The 20142-nt window shown below is 48.1% G+C and overlaps 1 protein-coding gene across 6 annotated transcripts in view; it reads left to right on the top strand.

Annotated features, from left to right (window-relative positions):
- Window positions 1-19446, top strand: part of Ggt7 (gamma-glutamyltransferase 7) — a 28653-nt gene extending 9207 nt beyond the window's left edge. Inside the window, exons 2-15 of one of the 6 annotated variants that reach the window (XR_008215306.1) lie at window positions 1621-1856; window positions 2106-2257; window positions 3734-3851; window positions 5184-5251; window positions 5462-5535; window positions 5844-6040; window positions 7445-7532; window positions 9210-9337; window positions 9511-9599; window positions 12632-12781; window positions 12902-13019; window positions 13740-13877; window positions 14196-14339; window positions 14984-15075. Coding sequence is in view for 5 of the 6 variants with exons in the window: in XM_052725537.1 (XP_052581497.1) it covers window positions 1621-1856; window positions 2106-2257; window positions 3734-3851; window positions 5184-5251; window positions 5462-5535; window positions 5844-6040; window positions 7445-7532; window positions 9210-9337; window positions 9511-9599; window positions 12632-12781; window positions 12902-13019; window positions 13740-13877; window positions 14984-15083; window positions 18704-18867 (1820 nt within the window). In the remaining variant the exon portion in view is untranslated. The other 5 variants (XM_052725542.1, XM_052725537.1, XM_052725538.1 and 2 more) reach the window with 5 other exon arrangements.
- The last annotated feature ends 696 nt before the right edge of the window (window positions 19447-20142 follow it).

Here is a 20142-nt window from a genome sequence, read left to right as displayed (position 1 = left end):
GGTTTGTCCGTTAGAATCCTGGCAGGAAGTATGGCAGCACACAGGCAGACGTGGTGCTGGAGAAGTAGCTGAGAGTTCTATATCAGGATCCATAGGCATTAGACACACACACACACACACACACACACACACACACACACACACACACTGGGCCTGGCACGGGTTTTTGAAACCCCAAACCCATACTCAGTGACACACTTCCAATAAGGCCACACCACCTAATCCTTTCAAGTAGGGCTATTCGCTGATGACTAAGCATTCAAATGTGTGAGTCTCTGGGGGCCATTCTTATTCAAACCAATAGATGGCTTCACAGTGTTACTCACAGCTCTCTAGTGGCCTCTCATAACAGGTCAAAGCCAAGTTCCCAGTGTTTGTAGGACCAGTATACAGGACTGACCTCCACCCTGATTGACTCCCCCCACTCTGTTACTGCCACATCAGAGCCACCAGACCTTAGTTATTTCTTTTAGATGTCAGACTCATCCCTACATTAGGTCCTTTGAACCTGCTGCTCTCTTCCTAGAACATTCTGTCCATAAACTCCTTGTTCTCTACCAGTGTTAGCTTTTTCTTATCCCTTCATTCTCCTTTCAAAAGTCATTTCCTCAGGAGGCCCTCACCTGAATTCCCTGGTAAGCAGCCCTCCTTCCCTCTTAACATTTCATTCCGTGCTCTGGTGTGCGTGTGTGTGTGTGTGTGTGTGTGTGTGTGTGTGTGTGTGTGTGTGCGCGTGCGTGCGTGTGTGTGTGTGTGTGTGTGTGTGTGTGTGTGTGCGCGCGCGTGTGCGCGCGCGTCATGTGTGGAGGGAGGCCAGAGTAGAACCTTGGATATCATCCCTTATTGCTCTCGGCCTTATTGCCTTGAGACAGTCTCTCCCTGAACCAGAAGCTGGCCTTTTGGGGGAGATTGGCTGGGGAGCTAACTTGTCTCAGGATCAGCTTGTCTCTGCCCCACAATGGTGTCAGGAGCATTTTATGTGGGAGCTGGGGAGTTGAACTCAGGTCTTCATACTTGCAGAGACCTTAACCCTGAGTACTCTTGCAATGCTCTTACTACTGAGCCAACTCCCCAGCCCCTCATGCTTTATACAACCTCCACCACAACTTGTTGGTTTGTTTTCTTTTCCTCCATTGGACCGAGAACGTATGCAAATGTGGCAATTAGCTGCTCCAGCATAAGACCAGACTTATAGTAGGCGCTTGTATCTATCGAATGAATGGGTGCGTGGAGCAAGGCTGGAAGCCAAGGTAGTTGGCTTGGTAGTTGCCTCCTTGTCCTGTAGGCTTTGATACCCAACTAGGACAGGATAAGTTTTCCAGGGGAGGCTCAACACCCTCACACTCCTGGCTGTTCTCAACCCCGGGTACCAGTCTCATGGGTATTTGCTAGAGGCAGAAATCCAACCTTTCAGCTGGCCAGTTTGAGGTCTTTTTCCACCTGGGGACTGGCTTCCTGTGGGGGGGCACTAAGATGTGTTGGGGTGGATATAAACTGAGCGGTGCAGGGCAGTGGGGTTTGTGTGGTGGGCGGAGCAAGGAGGGGCCGTGTGGAACGCCTGCCCTGGGGACTGCAGGGCCAGGTAGGAGGCTGCTAGACCGACACCCAGCCGTCCCACAGACCCAGACTCCTTCCTGAAGTCCGCCCGGCTGCAACGGCTGCCTTCGTCCTCATCCGAGATGGGCAGTCAGGACGGGTCACCACTACGGGAGACACGCAAGGACCCCTTCTCAGCTGCAGCAGCCGAGTGCTCCTGCCGCCAGGACGGGCTCACGGTCATCGTCACCGCCTGCCTCACTTTTGCCACGGGTGTTACCGTGGCGCTCGTCATGCAGATCTACTTCGGGGACCCCCAGGTGAGGGCATCAGATGGGCAGAGGGGACTTGGGAGAAGGGAGTGTGGAAAAGCTTGGGAGGGTGATGGGAAATGAATGGAGGTGGTGGGAGCCTCCTAGGAAATGGGAAGGGAAGAGATGACGCGAGAGAGGAAGGTTCCCAAAGGACATGGCTCTGAGAATCAGGACATGAAGGTCAAAGTTCTAGTTAATGGAGATACTTGGGGGTGGTGGAGAGCCCTACTAGCCCGCTCTTCTCTTGCCTCCCAGATCTTCCAGCAGGGTGCTGTGGTGACGGATGCCTCCCGTTGCACGGCACTGGGCATGGAGGTGCTCAGTAAACAAGGCTCTTCCGTGGATGCAGCTGTGGCAGCAGCCTTGTGTTTGGGGATCGTGGCTCCACACAGTTCTGGCCTGGGCGGGTAAGGAGCTGGGTAAGGACCTGGTGGAGGCCTGGGTCCCTCAGGCCTACTTCTTGTGGCCTGACTGCAGGTTTCTCTTGATTGGAGCTTAAGGCGAAGATAGGCCCATACTCCTTGCGTTTTCTCTTTCTTTAATTTAACTTTATTTTAGTGCATTGATGTTGGATCCCCTGAAACTGGAGTTACAGACAGTTGTGAGCTGCCATGTGGGTGCTGGGGATTGAACCCCAGTCCTCTGGATGAGCAGCCAGTGCTCTAAACCACTGAACCATCTCCCAGCCCCGAATTTTCTCTTTGAATAAAGAGTTTCACTTTTTCTCCCTGGATGGAGTCAGAATCGCAGAACTACCATAGGGAAGAATTGGAGGTGTGTTCAGAAGCGTTCACGGTTCTCCACTAGGGGAGAGATGTTGGGGTGTATAAAAGGAGCTGATAGGGGTTGGAGATTACCTCAGTGGTAGAGCGCTTGCCTAGCAAGCACAAGGCCCTGGGTTCAGTCCTCAGCTCTGAAAATAAAATAAAATAAAATAAAATGAGCAGCACAGGCAGCAATGGGGTATCAACGCAGTAATGCTCCAACTTTTAGGTTCACAAATCCCTGTGACTCTGATAAAAACTGTGGACTTTGTCCACAGAAAAGACACCCCAGGCTTGAAGTTCTTAAAACCAAGGCTAGAAATCGGACACTCAAAAGCCAGACCCAGCACCTGGACTGGTTTGGTTTGACTATTTTAAAAAAAAATTTTTTTTTTAAAGTTTGCTGTTGTTAAAACATCGATAGTTTTCATAAACATCCAGATTGCTAACCTCTCCGGAACAATCAGGAGATCTAGTAACATGGAATCCACGTCCCCATGTGGCTACAGTTATCTGGAGCTGAGCAAAGCTCTTCCCATGATGGGTCAGGGCGCTGACCACTTTGCTGTCCTTTCAGCTACTTCGTTATTTACCTCCCCCCCGCCTTCCTTATTTTGTTACTTGGCTGCACCCATTTAATTTTGCCACCCCCATCTCAGATGTAAATATGCCACAGAAAAGGAACAAGCTGACAAAATTCATTCTCTTGGTAGGACCAACCCTCCAGGCTCTACCAACGAAATTCCCCTTTTGGCTTCACATGGTTTTATCCTTACATAATCCAGTCCTGGGGGAAAGGGAGGGTATACCAAGTAGGCAGGTGCAGGAAGCTGGCGGGGGTCCAGCTCTGGTCTAGGGAGGGGACAGAACAGCCTGTTCCCCCAGTCTCTGCATTTTTCCTAATCAGGGATTAAAGTCTCCAGTAACCTGGGTCCCCTACCCCCTTGATTTTACCCTTTGGAGGCTGGCTGAGTTTCTGAATTCCTGCTGGGGAGAGGGCTCCAACATCTGACCCAATGTGGCAAACAGCCTCACCACAGGGGATTAAGGGAGTGGTAGTCTAATCGTTCCAAAGGCTGACATGTTCTCATCGCTTTCCACTTTCTGTGTCTTTCGCAGTGGGGGTGTGATGCTGGTACATGATATCCGACGAAATGAGAGCCACCTAATTGATTTCCGGGAGTCTGCACCAGGGGCCCTCAGGGAAGAGGCCCTGCAGAGGTCCTGGGATACCAAGGTGAGGACCCTGGTGAGAAGAGAGGGCCCAGGGGAGGGGGTGGGCGTCTCCCTATGTTCTCTCCTGCTAACCTGAGCATTGGTTTGCTGCAAATCTACTATGGGGGTGCAAAATGAGTTGAGCAAAATGCTCTTAGGCTGTATCACGACAGGCAGCTTGCCCCCCTCCCCATCTAAAATAGTGCACAAGGACCGACTGAGGCGGCCCAGTTAGTAATGACATTTGCCACTAAACCTGACAACCTAAGTTTGATTTCCAGGACCCACATAGTAGAAGGAGAGGACCTATTCCTACAAGTTGTCCTTGGATCTGCACACACACACACACACACACACACACACACACACACACACACATCATGGTACATGCGCATACTCATATACACACATACAGACACAGAATAATTAATTAAAATAAATATAATCTTAAAATAAAATGGACAAAAAGTTTGGATGACTAATAACAGATAACACCGCAACACCTTACTTCTCTGGCAGTCTTACCTGTCTGGAAGAAAGCAAAAGGCCACCTTTGAGTACCCGAGCTATCACTCAGTTGTGGCCTTAAAGCTCATCTATGGCAGGCTGTCGGTGATGGAGCACACACCTTTAATCCCAGCACCTGGGATCTCTGTGGGTTTGAGGCCAGCCTGGGCTACAGAGTGAGTTCCAGGGCAGCCAGAGCTACACAGAGAAACCCTGTCTTTAAAAACAAACAAACAAAACCAACAAGAGCAAACAAACAAACAGACAGACAGACAGACAAACCAACAGAAACCTCATCCCTCTCCCTCTCAGCCTGGTGATGTGACTGTGCCAGGCTGTACCGTATCAGGAGAAAGAAACACTAGAGGCAACCTCACTGTTTAGTGAGCGCAAAGGAGGAAACAGTAACTTGGGAAAGCAGGTGTTTAGTGCCGTGGGAAAAACCAAACACACCCCGAGTTGTCAGAGCTCACATGATGGTGGCATGAAGATGAACTGGCTAAACTGAGGTCCTTTGTTCCTCATTTAAAAAGACAAGGGTACCCGTTACCCAATGTGAACAGAATCTTACCCAAATTGTTTATGTCCTGCCTCTTGAAAGGGTTTGCTTAATTTATTACGTCCTTCTACTATGGCAGACAAAGACCTTTCTGCATTTGCATGTAGGAAATCAGGGATGAGGGAGAGGTACCCCCTGGGGAAAGCTAGACCCTCTCCTGGGATACTTGGCCTGTGTCTCTCCCCTGTGCCAGCCATTCCTGGCTTGGGGCTCTGCGGAGTTCAGCCCAGCCCCCCCCCCTTCCAGTGACCTGGTCTCCTCTCTCCCTCGCCTGCCTGCCTCGCCCAGCCTGGGCTCTTGGTGGGGGTCCCCGGAATGGTCAAAGGGCTACATGAAGCTCATCAGCTCTATGGCAGGTAAAGACCCTCCCCTGGGGACCAGGGGCCTCTGCCTACATCCCTCTTTGGGTGGCCTTCTCCTGTCCTCCTGGATTCTTCCCTTCCCAACTCCCTTCCTAATATCCCCTTCCCTTGCCAGGATTCTCCTTCCCAGGAACCCCCCTTCCCCCAGGACCCCTCCTCCTCCCCCCAGGACCTCCTCCACCCCCTGCTCTCCGGCCCCTTCAGGCTGCCCTGGTCCCAAGTCCTGGCCTTCGCAACAGCTGTGGCCCAAGATGGCTTCAACGTGACCCATGATCTAGGTCAGTGGGGCCTGGAGGTAGGGGGGAGGGTACAAGATTAATGGGGGAGGCCTTTGAGATTTGGGCCCCAAGGAAAGGGCTTCTTTTTTCCAGTTTGCTCCTCAGACTTCTTCCCATCCACCTGGAGGCAGCCTCCAGGGAGAGGATCTGGGAAGAGCCTATATGTATCCCCGCCCCCCATGACAGGCTTCTGGGGAGCTAGACTCTCAGGGCCAGTCCCCTAGCCCTCACCCACCCCACCTATTACGAGTCTCAGCCATCAAGTCCAGTCTTGGCCTCAGCCACCCAGCCTCTCAACCTTCCCCCAGCCCATGCCTTGGCCGAGCAGCTGCCTCCCAACGCGTCGGATCGCTTCCTGGAGACTTTCCTGCCATCGGGCCACCCACCTTTGCCTGGCTCCCTGCTGCGACGGCCCGATCTAGCTGAGGTCCTGGATATACTTGGCATCGCTGGTCCTGCTGCCTTCTACAATGGTGGCAACCTCACATTGGAGATGGTGGCCGAGGTGAGTGTGACGGTTGGAGGTGGGGTATGCCCAGTGACCCAAGGACGGGATGTCATCCTCTACATAGTTTCTGGTTGTATGCTTCATAAAGAAAATTAACTTCTGGCGACAGAAATGAGACCTGTGGTTATTAAGGGCAAGAAGCATTGCCTACTGTGTGACTTGAAAAACGAGGGAGAGAGATGCTCTGTCTTGACAGGGAAGCTGGGCTTCTCAGGCCAGTGCCAGCTGTACAGGAGTCTGGTCTACTTCTTTCTAGGCCTGGTGAAAACCTGGCCCAGAATCTCCCCTGCTCTGTCTGGGATTTTCCAATAACTGATGGTAATATTTTCTTCCCTGGTAACTGTCAGGGCTGAGGAGATTGATTTAGGACAGTACCCTCTAATTCCAAACAGGCTTAGTCTAGGGTAGTCATGGATTCTGAGAATATTGTCAAAGAAAAGTTCAAGATCAGGGTGCACAGGCCAATTGAGTGGTACTATGCATTGGGGATATTTATCTAAACCACTGTTATAGACTGTGGGGATTACATAGGTGTGTCATTCAGTCATGAAGTACATTCTCTGTACCAGGCACCGTGTTTTATTAAACTGCCAGACACATGACTATATACTAGCCAAGAACTTCAATGAATAGTTCACTAAGGGCAGATAAGTCAAAAGTTTTACGTACAAGAAAGTACAAAAAAGATTGATAGTAGTAATACTGATTTAAAATTGGCATGGGGCTGGAGAGATGGCTCAGTGGTTAAGAGCACTGGCTACTCTTCTAGAGGACCAGGTTTGCTTCCCAACATCCACTGGGCTTACAACCATCTGTAACTCCAATTGGGGAAATCTGATGCCCTCTTCTGGCCTCAATGGGCACTGCATGCATGTGGTGCACAGACAACCAGGCAGACAAAACACCTATACACATAAAATAATTTTAAATTATTTTTGAAAGATTGACAATGAATGTGCTGCTAGAATGGAAGCACATTAATTTGTACAAGGTCAGTGTATTGGTAGGAAAGAGCGCTCAATTATGTTCAATGGGGTGAATCCTATCAGGATCATTCAAAGTTCAGAGTTTTGTAAGAGCCGAAATATTTGGAGGGGGACCATGCTAAGTCTCAAACCTAGGGCCTTGAGCATCCTAGACAAGCACTCTACCACTGATCTATACCCCCAGCCCTGGAGTATCTTTAATTGGTAATAGTGAAATGTCATATTCAGTTTTGATAGTTCTTACACATGTGTTATTTCCTCTGCCTCCCTTTCCCTTGGGCTGATGGGATCCCTAAAGGACATGCTGCTGGCTACAGAAGGGACTAAAGTATTAGAGAGCTTACAAGTCTGAGACATGTATCATGGGCCATACCCACATGCTCACAGTGATGGATGGACATTTTCTCCCTAACAGGCTCAGCACGCAGGGGGTGTCATAACTGAAGAGGACTTTAGCAACTATAGCGCCCTCATGGAGAAGCCTGTGTGTGGAGTGTACCGAGGTGACCTCTCCCCCAGCTCCCAAGGGTCCCCACTCAGGAGAAGCTTTCCAGTCCATGGCCACATCTTTTTGGCCTGGAAACTCCTCTCCATGTCACAGGAGATAAGCGGAGGCAATGAGCTCCCTAGGCAGCCAACTGTTGAAACATGCCAGAGCCAGCCACCTTCTGAAATAACCATGGGGTCAGTTACCCTAAGTGATTAGGATGTGGGGGGGGGGGGCATCTAGCCAATGGCTAAGACCTGGAAGTTTGGGGTTCTGAAAACTGCTTTTCCTTTTGTTTTGTGGAGATTTGTTATTTATTTGCTTTTTTATGGTACTGGGAATTGGGCCTTTCATAGAGGACAAATTCCCCATCACTGAGTTACATCCCCAGATGCTGAGGTTTTCTTGATTTGGGTTCTGTATTGCCTCAACTCTGTCCCCTAACTCCCTTCTCATTGACCCATGCTTCTTAGGAAGAATTTGTCAGACCAAAGTCCATCTAAGGGCAGAATAAACCCTTAAGACAATCACAGACTTGGCCCTCGTTGACAGTAAAGACAACTGAGGCCTAGTGAGGGACGGGAACAACCTGCCTGACTCAAGAAACCAATCAGAAATGCAAGAACCCAAGCCTGTGGCATGAATGCAGTTTATATTTGCTGATCCCAAGATGTTGGGCTCTAGGTCCCTCGGGAGTTCTTAGATTCTCTCCTCTCTAGGAAGGACAGGTGACACCAAGCCCCAGGTGAGATTTCCCCTGAGGTCATAGTTCCAGGCTCCTGTCTCCTGATTCCTCAACCAGAGGTAGTTGTGTATGACACAGAGGGAAGAGTATAACTTTGTAGTCGGGAGGGCCTAGGTGAGCATCAGCTGTACCTCTTGCCTTAAACTTCCCACTCTGAGCCTTGGTTTCCTCCTTAAAATGGAGACAGTAATGGTGTCCACATCTCAGGGTGTCCATGAGGATCTGATGAGATAATGTAGGAAGTTGCCTTGACCACAGTGGACACTGAACACATACCGGGTTTCCTGTTTTCCCTCCCCAGGCTGGGTTGTCTCAGTGGTCCAGGTCCTTGAGTGCCGTAGGCTCACCTGATCTCTTCTAGTCCCATAAGTTGCCTCTTATGCCTCAGTTTCTGCCGCTCTAGAACAGGGTTGATTCGATGAGTCAGGAAGTTGATGCCAGTGTTGTGATTGTTCTTTAATGTCCAACCACTGAATAACAAAGTATGAAGGGAAGGCTGCTGCTCCCAAGAAGCTTCAGGTTGAGAGGAACCATCAGGGCCCTGGAACAGTTCCTGGCCTGTTTTGAGGGATTGAAGGAAGTTCATGGCAAACATGGATTCTGTATACATTTGCTAACCTGTCCCTGCTTTGCTGGTGACCTGTAATGTGACTCTGAGCAAGATACAGATTTAGTATGTTTGCCTCCAATGTGAGTACCACACAGCTCTTAAGTCTTAGTTTCCTCCTTTGGCAGAGGAAGCCGAAGACCAGTGCCTGATTTCAAGCTCGGCCCCGCCTCTAACCAGCATGTGAACTTCAGTGGGTCCCTTTGCCTCTTAGTGGTTTCCTTTCCTCGTCTAACAAGGGCTGTTGCTGTGTGTATAATGGTGGGATGTGCGTGCAAGTTGTGATATATGAAGATGACTTGACCCCTCTCCTGCCATCTGGTCATTTCCTGTCCTTTCAGGCCACCTGGTTCTCAGTCCCCCACCCCCCCACACAGGCCCTGCCCTCATCAGTGCTCTCAACATCCTAGAGGGCTTCAACCTCACCAGCCTGGTGGCCCGCGAGCAGGCGCTTCACTGGGTAGCAGAGGTAAGGCCTGCTCTTCCACCTCATCTGGATTTGGGAACACTCGAAATGGGAAACTGGAGTACCTCCTTGGAGAAGGACTAAACACCTTTGAGTTTTCTTAAACATGAGGATCCCCGAGTGAGGGTGCTGGGAGGGGCCTGGCAGCCTTTCCCACATCCCTACTGTGTTTTCAGACCCTGAAGATTGCACTGGCCCTGGCTAGCAGACTGGGAGATCCTGTCTACGATTCTACCATCACTGAGAGCATGGATGACATGCTCAGGTTTGTCCCGGGACATGACCCTGGGTGCTGTAGAAATCGGGGTAGATGTGGGAGAAGGGATCAGGTAAAAAGCTAGTGAACCCTGACTCAGTGTGACACTAGGTGCCCCTGGCTGCATCACCTTTCCTGTCTGCACAGTGAGTTAGTCAATTGCTTATGAATCCTTCTTGACCTCTGCATGTACCTAACCTGTATGGACACAGCTGGTCTCCACTTGGCGTAGAAAAGGGAAGTGTGAGAGCAACAAAGTAGTCTCCGTGCAAATGCTGTTGTCGATGGGGCTTTTGAGGGGCTGTATCTTTGCCGGCAGCCCAGTAGTGAGGTTAGACTCTGGTGAGACTTACCTCCGTTACATCTGCACTTTAACATTTGCTAGCTCTCGCTCTGGGAGGGTCACGTAAACTCACTAAGTCTGAGTCCACGAGGAGCCTGGCAGTACTGTAGCCACTCTGGGAGGTTTTCATGATAATAACCTGTAAATAAATAAAAGAATAACATGTAAAGAGCACATTAACTGGGGACATAGTAAATGTGTGATGAATGCAACTATTATTATTAATTGGCCATAGAAGTAGGAATGGGTTGATTGTTTGACTGCTACTGTACCTGACTTACAGTCTAGCTCCAGGAAAATCAGAAAGCAAAAAATGTGGTTAGTGTAAATTTGTACTATTCCTCAAACATCACTCTATATATTAAGTTGTGAGCAACTTATAATTTAAAAGCAAAAAGATGGGAATTCGGAGGTTTCAGAGAAAGGGATGCATAGTTGCAAATATAGCAGGAGTAAGTTCAAGAGGCCTCTTGCATAGCATGGTGACTCTAGTTAATGACAAGCTATTGTATTTTGAATAATACAAAGAGTTTGCTATTTTTACTACAAAAAATGATAACTGTGGACTATCACAGTTGTTAATTAGTAATATCTGACCATTCCTCCATGTGTATGTACTTCCTCCTCAAAACATCATGCTGGTGGCTTGTGTCTATAATTCCAGCAAACAGGAGGATGAGGCAAGAGGATTGCCATAAGTTCAAGGTCAGCTGGGACTACATAGTAAGTTACAGGTCAACCTGAGCTACAATGTGAGCTGCTTTATATGAAACACATCTAATTGTACCTGTCAGTTAAAAATTATGGAGACTGGGGAGATAGCTCATTGGGTAAAATCACTTTCAGCACAAGCATGGGGACCTGAGTTTGAATCCTTATTACCCATATAAAAACCCAGCATGGGTGTCTGTAGTTCTAGTAAGCTATAACAAAAGTTACTATCGTGCTGGGTATGGTGGCATACACTTTTAACCCCAGCACTCTGGAGGCAGAGGCAGACAGATCTCTGAATTTAAGACCAACGTAGTCTACCTAGTGAGTACCAGGCCAGCCAGGACTAGAAAGAGAGATCCTGCCGGGCGGTGGTGGCGCACGCCTTTAATCCCAGCACTCGGGAGGCAGAGGCAGGCGGATCTTTGTGAGTTCGAGGCCAGCCTGGTCTAGAGAGCAAGATCCAGGAAAGGCGCAAAGCTACACAGAGAAACCCTGTCTCAAACCCCCCCCCCCCAAAAAAAAAAGAAAGAGAGATCCTGTCTCAAAAAAAACAAAAACCAAAGTTAATATCACTTATCAAAACAAGGGAAAAATAAGAGCACTGAAAACTAATGAACATCCAAGCATGAAGACTAAGCCTGGCCTGCCACCCAAGGCTCTGCAGCTCACTGTGTGGTCATCAGCCTTTTGGGTTGAAAACCAAATGAATGTCTTTGGTAGTCCTTGCTAACTTATCATTCCCTAATCACTACAAATAGCCCAACACACAGTTATTAGCAGCGATAATGGAGGACTCTTCAGTTGGGCTTAATTTAAGCATGGAAACTTTAGCTCTAAAACATGCCTGCATTTACATGAAATATATGCAACTATTTCAGTTAGTAAATAGTTATTGAGGGCTTATTGTGTTTTCTTAACCCTGAAAATAGAAAACCTAATAACAAATAAAGATCCCCATATACAAAAATCTTCCTTCAACTAAAACATTGCCGCTTTCTCTCCCTCCTCCTCCTCTTGGGACAGAATCTTGCTATATAGCCAAGCCTGGCCTGGATCTCTACACAGTCTAGTTCTGAGCTAGCACTTAGAAATCTTCCACTTCTACCTCCTAAGTGCGGAGATTACAGTTAGTCACCACCAAACACTTCTAGCTTCTAACTAAATGTTTTGTTTGTTTTGCTTTATTAATTTTTTTTATTTTATGTGCATTGGTGTTTGGCCTACATGTATGTCTATGTGAGGATGCCGGATTTCTTGGAACTGGAGTCATAAACAGTTGTAAGCTGCCATGTGAATGCTGGGAATTGAACCTGGGTCCTCTAGAAGAGCAGCCAGTGTTCTTAACCACTGAGCCATCTCTCCAGCCCCCTGACTAAGTGTTTTTTAAAACTTTATTTTTTAATGATGATGATGATGTGTGATACATGTATGCATGTGGGGTCACATACTTGCCACTGGGTGTGTGTAGAGGTCAGAGGACAACTTTATAGAACCAGTTCTCCCCATCTACCTTAATGTGAGTTCTGGGGATTGAACTCAGGTTGTCAGGCTTGCACAGAAAGCATCTTCACCCACTGAGCCTTCTCATGGGCCCCATCTAACTAAATTCTTAATGAACTTTAGTTCCAAACTACAAACATTAGACCAAGTCAGTCAAGCTTGTTTATCCCAAACAAGAATCTCAGAGCATCCACTGGGCCCCAGACACTTTCATAGAAAGGAGTAGAGCCAAAAAACTGGGATTCTTGATGGGAACATTAAGTAAAATAAAAAGCTGGCCCAGGATTCTGAATAACACCTAAATAAGTTGGTTCAGTAGTTATTTTCTGGGAGCTTCCTATGCATTAGCAGTGTGAGCTACCATTGCAGGCTTAATATCCCAGTAAAGAAGGCAGATTTGGCCAAGTGATCACATGAACATCACAGACAGGTGGGATGTAATAAAAGCTGTTGTGTGCTCATTCCTCTACCACCCTCTTTGCAGCAAGGTGGAGGCCGCCAACTTCCGGGGCCACATCAGTGACTCTCAGGCAGCCCCTGCCCCACTCCTCCCTGTCTATGAGCTGGATGGGGCTCCCACAGCCGCCCAGGTGCTGATCATGGGCCCTGATGACTTCATTGTGGCCATGGTCAGGTATGTCGGCTCAGGCTTAGAACCAGTGACAAGAAGTCATTCCAAGCAGGATGGAACCGGGGGCTGGGTAAAGGTGAAGGCAGCCACAGGGCTCACTCAACCTCTCTTCTGCCCACCCAGCTCCCTGAACCGGCCCTTTGGTAGTGGCCTCATCACTCCCTCTGGGATCCTACTCAACAGCCAGATGCTGGACTTCTCCTGGCCCAACAGGACTGCTAACCACTCTGCACCCAGCCTGGTAGGCTCTTGCTTCCCTATCTTCCCAGGGACCTTGAGGCTAGATAGGGCATGCAGCACCATGGATCCTCCTTCCCCCCTGTTTCCTTTAAGAACTTCTGCTTTAAGGAAACAAGATGTTCACTTCATCCCCATCCGTGCTAAATCTGGAGCATGGAGGCTGGTGGGTCTAAGGAATCCTTGTGCCATTCCGTCACGATATTAGTGTGACTAAGCAAAGTCTTGCCTCCTCTATGGGCAGTGAGACCACTGACCCCCATTTGGTGCTTGGGCTCTTGCTAATATTATATAATGCTGGGCTGGTGCTCAGATCTGTGACTGGACACCAACTAGGGGCTAGGAGGAGGAAGTTAGGTATTACCGTCCCCTTGGAGACCAGCACTTCTACCCTGGCAAGCTTCCTATAAGGCAAAGACACAGAGATGGTCCAATGGGAATTCTGCTGTCCCCATTACCATTTTTCTCGGCTCAGTCTCTTCCCCATTCATCCATCCCAACCTCACAGCTCAGTGGTTCCACGGTTCACTTGCTCTTCCCGTGCTAGTCTTCCAGGAACACTTCCTCTTTCACAGACAGCACATTGTTGCCAGGAAGGGATCCATCTCCCAGGAGCTGAACTTGTGGGCCACGTAGAAGAGCAGTGGGGATGGTGATAAACTGGTCCTTTCCCTGTGTCACTCCGCTCTACATCTCCCTTTTCATCTCTGCCCTCTGGCAACAGGAGAACTCAGTACAGCCAGGGAAGCGGCCCCTCTCCTTCCTGCTGCCCACTGTAGTCCGACCAGCAGAGGGGCTCTGTGGGACCTACCTCGCTCTGGGGGCCAATGGAGCTGCCCGAGGCCTCAGTGGCCTGACCCAGGTGAGATGTACTCCATTTTGAGTCTTTTGTAGTCAGGAGCCATGCTGTGACCTGGTCTGCAGATGCCCCACGTATCTCTGGGTTGTTTTTCATCACTTTCCCGGCAATCTCGAGCTATACTACATTGTACCAGGCCTGTGCTAGGCACAGATGGACTGGGATAGGCTTCATAGTGAAAGTGGGGCCCTGAAGATCTCTGTCTCCACAAGTTTCAGGGGAAATCACAGGGCCCATAGAATTCAGAAATAATTTAACCTCTGGGCCGCTTGTGTTCTGTAAGCCTCAAGTCCCATCATCCCCTGTTCTGTATCTGAATAGACCACCAGCCCTCTGTGGGGTCTTATTTTGAAAGGAAGGTCCTGCTGCTCTTCAGAATACCTCAAGACAGTTCCGTGAGTGCCTTGAACACCTGACACACACCAGCTCGTGGTTTTGATGAGCTAACTCTGGAATTAGACTCCCGTGAGTTCCGGCCCAAGGGCTGCCAGTCTTCAGCTGTGTGATGCTGGGGAAATCCCTTAACCATCCTGAACCTTAGTATCCTTGCCTGTGAAGTGGAGATAACAATAGCTAACACCACAGAGTCCTTACTAGGTGCTAGGCTAGTGATGTGATGTTGACCCCTTTAACAACTGTGGGAGGGATGACTGTTTGATTTCACAAAGAAGGAAACTGAAACTCAGACAGGTTAAGAAGTTGGCTCAAGTTCATTGACTAGTAGCATTGGGTAGGAAGTTCAGTTCCAGTGTCTATCCAACCCCTAACCATTGAGCTGAAACTACCCATATTGATCCCTAAATCACCCTCACTGTTAACCCTGCCTTCTCAGAGAGAAGAAAAGGAAGCCCTTGGCTTGATTATAGAAGACTAATGCTAGTAGTGCCTCTTCCTTCAACTCTAAAATGGAGTCATGTGGCTCTCAGGTTCCTCTTCTGTAAAGTGGGGACAGTTATCATAGGTTTCCAGAGCTATTGCAAGACTTAGATGACACACCTAGTGTAAGCTTTCTAAAGACTAAAGAGTTTGGACCCAGGATGAGAGCTATGAAGTCTTGAATCATTGTCCCCAGAACAGCTCTGATGTTTTTGCTCCTTGCCTACCCACAGGTTCTACTGAATGTCCTGACGTTGAACCGGAACCTGAGTGACAGCCTGGCCCGAGGACGACTCCACCCAGACCTGCAGTCCAACCTCCTGCAGGTGGACAGTGAGTGCAGAGCAAATCCTATAGGATGGCATAGGGATTGGTGGAGAAGGGCTCTCCCAGGGTTCCTCCTGCCTTTTCTTCCTTTTTGTGAAGGTTTGGGCAGGGCGGGGAGGGGGGGTTTCCCATGAAAAATTCCTGTAGAGCTCATGTAAGATCTGGGGATTGGAACCACCTTGACATTTCCTGATTTGTGACAATAGGAAATCCATGTCTCAACTCTTGAGACTTCATTTTCTTCTTATAAAATGAGATAATAGCTGTTTTATGCAAAGTTTCATTCAGTGGTGTATGATGAACACCTACTATGTGCCAAGCATCATCCCAGCTTGAAGGATACTGTATTTATAAGCAGACAGAAAAATAATCAGAGAAATGTGCACCAGCAAAAGAAACGCTTAGGCACAGCATCAGAGCAGGATGATGTAATTGGACCTACAGGGATCGGGGAAGGCTTCTCTTTGGTGACATCTAAGCTGAGATCTGAAGAGTGAGAAAGCCCCTACCATGCCAAAAACTGGGGCAGAGCTTTGTAGACCAAGAACAAGAGCGGAGAACTCAGAGCAGAATTGGGCTTCGTGGGTTTTTTTTAAGAAATAAAAAGAGACCCAGGTGAATGAGGATGTGCTGAGATCAGAGAGGAGAGCAGGGACCAGATCATGACCTCAGCAGTTTATGGTGAGGAGATAGAGTTGCCCCTAACAACAAAAGCTTACTTTTGGACATGGTTTAGTTTTATAAATAGGAAAACGTTGCACTTTTGAGTAGTTTTTATTATAATCTACTCTGCTAGTTCAAAGAGATCCAGAATTGATTGAGACAGTCCTTGCTTAGTCAATGTCATCACTGTTTTGCAGATCAAGAAGCTTATGGTGGTTATAAACTAGTTAAAAATCTACCAGCAAGTAGCTTTAGAAGGTTTCACAGAGGAGGTGGTGACTGACTGAATTAGGAGTGGAAATTCAGCATGTAGTTATAAATGACTTTCTGGACAGGAGGAACAGTCTGTGAACAAGCCAGAAAGGATGGCGTGGGAGAGCATTAGTAAGACCAGTTGTCTCCCAAACTTCTGAATTTACCTAGCACCTTTGTTACTTTACACAAACTCTAGGTCACTCTGTGCATAATCTCTACAGATGCACTGCTTTAAAAATTTTATTTATTTTTATTTTCTGTGCATTTGTGTTTTGTCTGTGCATGTATGTCTATATGAAGGTGTCGAATCCCCTGGAGTTGGAGTTATAGACAGCTGTGAGCTGCCCTGTGGGTGCTGGGATTGAACCTGGGTTCTTTGGAAGAGCAGCCAGTGCTCTTAACCTCTGGAGCCATCTCTCCAGCCGTCCCCTCCTCTCCTTTTTTACTAAGTGTAGTTTGAGCGTAAACCTAAATCACAAATAGGAAAATGACATCATTTGCAACAAATAGATGATGAGTAGTTATTTAAAACTCAAATATGTTTAGGTTATCATTACGTGATGGTGTCTGCAGAAGGCCTGGAGGATCACTCTCACTGTGTGAGAGTTCAGGAAATGTTAGAGACCAGCCTGAAACTTGATCCTTGCCATGATCAAAAGAATGAAAAGTGAACCACAAAGGAACTAGATTTATGATATGATTATTTGATGCTATTCAATAATATGGAGTTTTTAGTGGCTGAGCATGGTGGCACATGCCTTTAATCACAGCACTCAGGAAGCAGAGGTTGGTGGATCTCTGAGTTTGAGGCCAGCCTGGTCTATAGAATGAGTTTCAGGACAGCCAGAGCTACATAATAGAGAGACTCTGTCTCAAAAAAAAAAAAAAAAAAAAAAAAAAAACCAAACAAACAAACAAATAAATAATAATGCTTTTTCTTAATACCACCTAAAATCACCCTGTCTGGGGACATAAGAAGACCAAATCTTTATAAAGGAACAAGGGAAGTGACATAAACTAGGCCTGTTGTTGAGGTCTAGGTTTAGAAGTCCTCAACTGAGGAGAGACTGTGTCCTGGTTGGCTTTAGGTGGGGAGGTGGACTGAAGAGACGAGAGTATGAATCTAGAGAAGCATGTGAAATAAGGCCCAGGGCAGGAGATGATGAAAATCTGGACTCAAACCAGTGGTTAAACAACTACAGTCTTGCAAATATAGACTTAATTTTTACAATGTGCTGACCTTCTCTAAGCACCGGCAGACAATCCCAAACAAGACCACCTGATCTTTAAAAAATTAAACCTTAAATTAAGGAAAGAGATACAGTCAATCAGTAGAAACAGTGGTAAATACTTCGGAGGAAAAGCAGGAGGTGCTGGGTGCAGTGGCACACACCTTTAATCCCAGCCCTGAGAGGTAGAAGCAGGCTGCTTTCTGTGAGTTCAAGGCCAGCTTGGTCTACATAGCAACTTCCAGGCCAGCAAAGGATACACAGTGAGATTCAGTCTCAAACCAAACAAAATAAAATAAGATAGCGGGTTATGACTAGGGATGTAGCACAGCTGGTAGAGTTCTGGCCCAGAACACATGAGGCTCTGGGTTCCATTCCAGTACCATGTAAACTGGACCTTATGGTGCTTGCCCTCAATTCCAGCACTCAGGCAGTACAGGCAGGAGGATCAGAAGTTCAAGGTCATCTTGGCTGCTAGGGACATAAGGAGTCTGAGGTCAGGCTGGGCAACATGAAAAAAAGAGAGAGAGGGAGAGAGAAACTTGGCAGGGACTGATATTCTAGATAATAGGGAAATTCTCAAAGAGGTACCTTTTGACCAAGGACAGGAAGGAAGTAAAACTTTGTGACCCTCCATGGGAAAGCATTCCAAAATGAAGCCTTAGCAGTGCAAAGGCCTTGTTCTTAAGAGACAGCAAGGGGACCTGTATGGCTGGAAGAGAGCTGAGCAAGGCAAAGAGTAGAAGGAGCTCAGGAGAGGACTTTAGAGAGGGACTAGGGTCCCAGCTGACGGTGGGCCCTGGAGGCTTAGGTGGACTTGGAATTTTATTTTAAGACCTGTCAGAGCCCTTGGAGGGTTTTGTGGGGAGGATACCTTTGGCTACTGTGTGAAGCTGTAAAGAAAGAAGGACTGGGCAGATGAACATTAAGCAGACTGTGCACTAACCCCCACAAGCAGTGGTGGCACTTAAGAAATAGAATCCAGGCCTTTTGCCATTATTAAGAATGACTGCTGAGGCTGGGCGTGATGGTGCATGCCTTTAATCCCAGCACTCAGGAGGCAGAGGCAGGTGGATCTCTGTGAGTTTGAGGCCAACCTGGTCTACATAGCAAGTTCTGGACAGCTGGAACTACATCATAGAGAGATGCTGTCTGGAAAACAAAACAAACAAACAAACAAATTACTGTTTATCATTGATCCCTGACTGTATGTATGGCTCCGAGCTCAGTGCTTTCTCCTTCATCTCCTTTTGTCCCTGCAACAACTTTATTATTATATTATATATTATTATTATAGGTTCTCTATAATGCCCCATTTTGTGCATGAGGGCAAGGAGGCTCCCAGAAGTAAAGCAGTTCTGCAAAATCACACAGATCCTGCTGTTGAAATAATCAAGACTACGAGTCAGACCTGACTGTGAGCTTCCTGAGTCAGTGCTCTAAATACATGTTTGGGGGGGTGGGCCGAATGGTTTTCAGGTGAGTTCACCGAGGAAGAGATTGAGTTCCTGGAAGCCAGGGGTCACCACGTGGAGAAGGTAGATGTCTTATCCTGGGTCCACGGCAGTCGGAGAACCAACAACTTCATCATCGCTGTGAAGGACCCTCGGAGCCCAGATGCAGCCGGAGCCACCATCCTGTAGAGCATTGGGGTGGGCGGGATCTCTGCTCCCCGCCTTTGCATGTTCCCAGAGTCCCTCTTTCTCCCAGGTTTGGTCTCAGGGGGACCCCATGGATGCCTCAGATCAGGGGCCAGAGGGGATGCTTAGCAAACCCTATCCCAGAGTAACTGGAAAATTCTCCAACTGGAGGCCTTTGGTGGTAATGGTGACGTCAGTGTCCATGACCAGGCAGGCAGGTCCTTGAGGAGTCAGATTGTCTGTCTGTCTCCTCTCCTCTCTCAGCCATGCTGCCCTTGAGCTTAGGGATGTGCTTGCAAACCCTTCTCAAGGGTCTCACAACCCCAACACCTTCAGACTGGTCTGACTTAGGCCTTGTCTTCCAGCTCCCTTTTCCTATACCTGGCCCCATTTCTTAAGTGACTAGGATTTTTTTTAAATAGGCCATCATAGGGAGAGGTAATCCTCCCCTTTCCACCAGGTTGAGGCAGGGACCTTGCCTTTGAAGGTCCCCAGGCAGTCGGGTAGGGGTGGGGGTGGGTATCAGCTCAGGGGCTTCCATTTGCAAAGGGAAATTAAAGAAAGAATATTGCTTAACCGTGACTCTGGCTTGATCTCTGTCTAACTGATGTAATTGCTTTCTCATAGCTGTGATAGGATGCCTGACAAGTTGCAACTTAAGGGAGAAAAGACTTAGCTTGGCTTGCAGTTTGAGGGGAACTAGTCCTTCAGGCAGGGACAGCATGATGACAGAACAGCTCCTAGCTATGGCAGGGGAGCTTGCTCACACCTAGGTAGGTCAGGAAGTAGAGACAGCACTGGAATGAAGGTGTCAGTAATTACACCTCAAGCCTTATTCTCCAGAGACCCTCTTCCTCCAGCTAGGTCCTACCCCACCCCAGGGGTTCTCTAATCTCAAAAAAAAGTCAAAGTGTAGCACAAATCTTAAAAGGTCTTATTAATAAAAACAAACCTGAAGCTGGGCGGTGGTGGCGCACGCCTTTAATCCCAGCACTCGGGAGGCAGAGCCAGGCGGATCTCTGTGAGTTCGAGGCCAGCCTGGGCTACCAAGTGAGTTCCAGGAAAAGGCGCAAAGCTACACAGAGAAACCCTGTCTCGAAAAACCAAAAAAAAAAAAAAAAAAAAAACCAAACCTGAAGCCAGGTATTAGGGTGAATGCTGGAAGATCAGAGAAGCAGAATAAGCCACAGCCACCTCGCCTTGCCGCTTCCTCAGCTGATCCTGTTTCCTCAGATTGGAAGCCTCTGAGTCCTCATCCAAATGGATCTCAGCTGAACT

The sequence above is a fragment of the Peromyscus californicus genome, unplaced genomic scaffold (genome assembly GCF_007827085.1).
Source record: "Peromyscus californicus insignis strain IS unplaced genomic scaffold, ASM782708v3 Scaffold_7__1_contigs__length_154581171, whole genome shotgun sequence".
NCBI classification, from domain to species: domain Eukaryota; kingdom Metazoa; phylum Chordata; class Mammalia; order Rodentia; family Cricetidae; genus Peromyscus; species Peromyscus californicus.
This window is presented reverse-complemented; position numbering and strand designations above follow the sequence as displayed.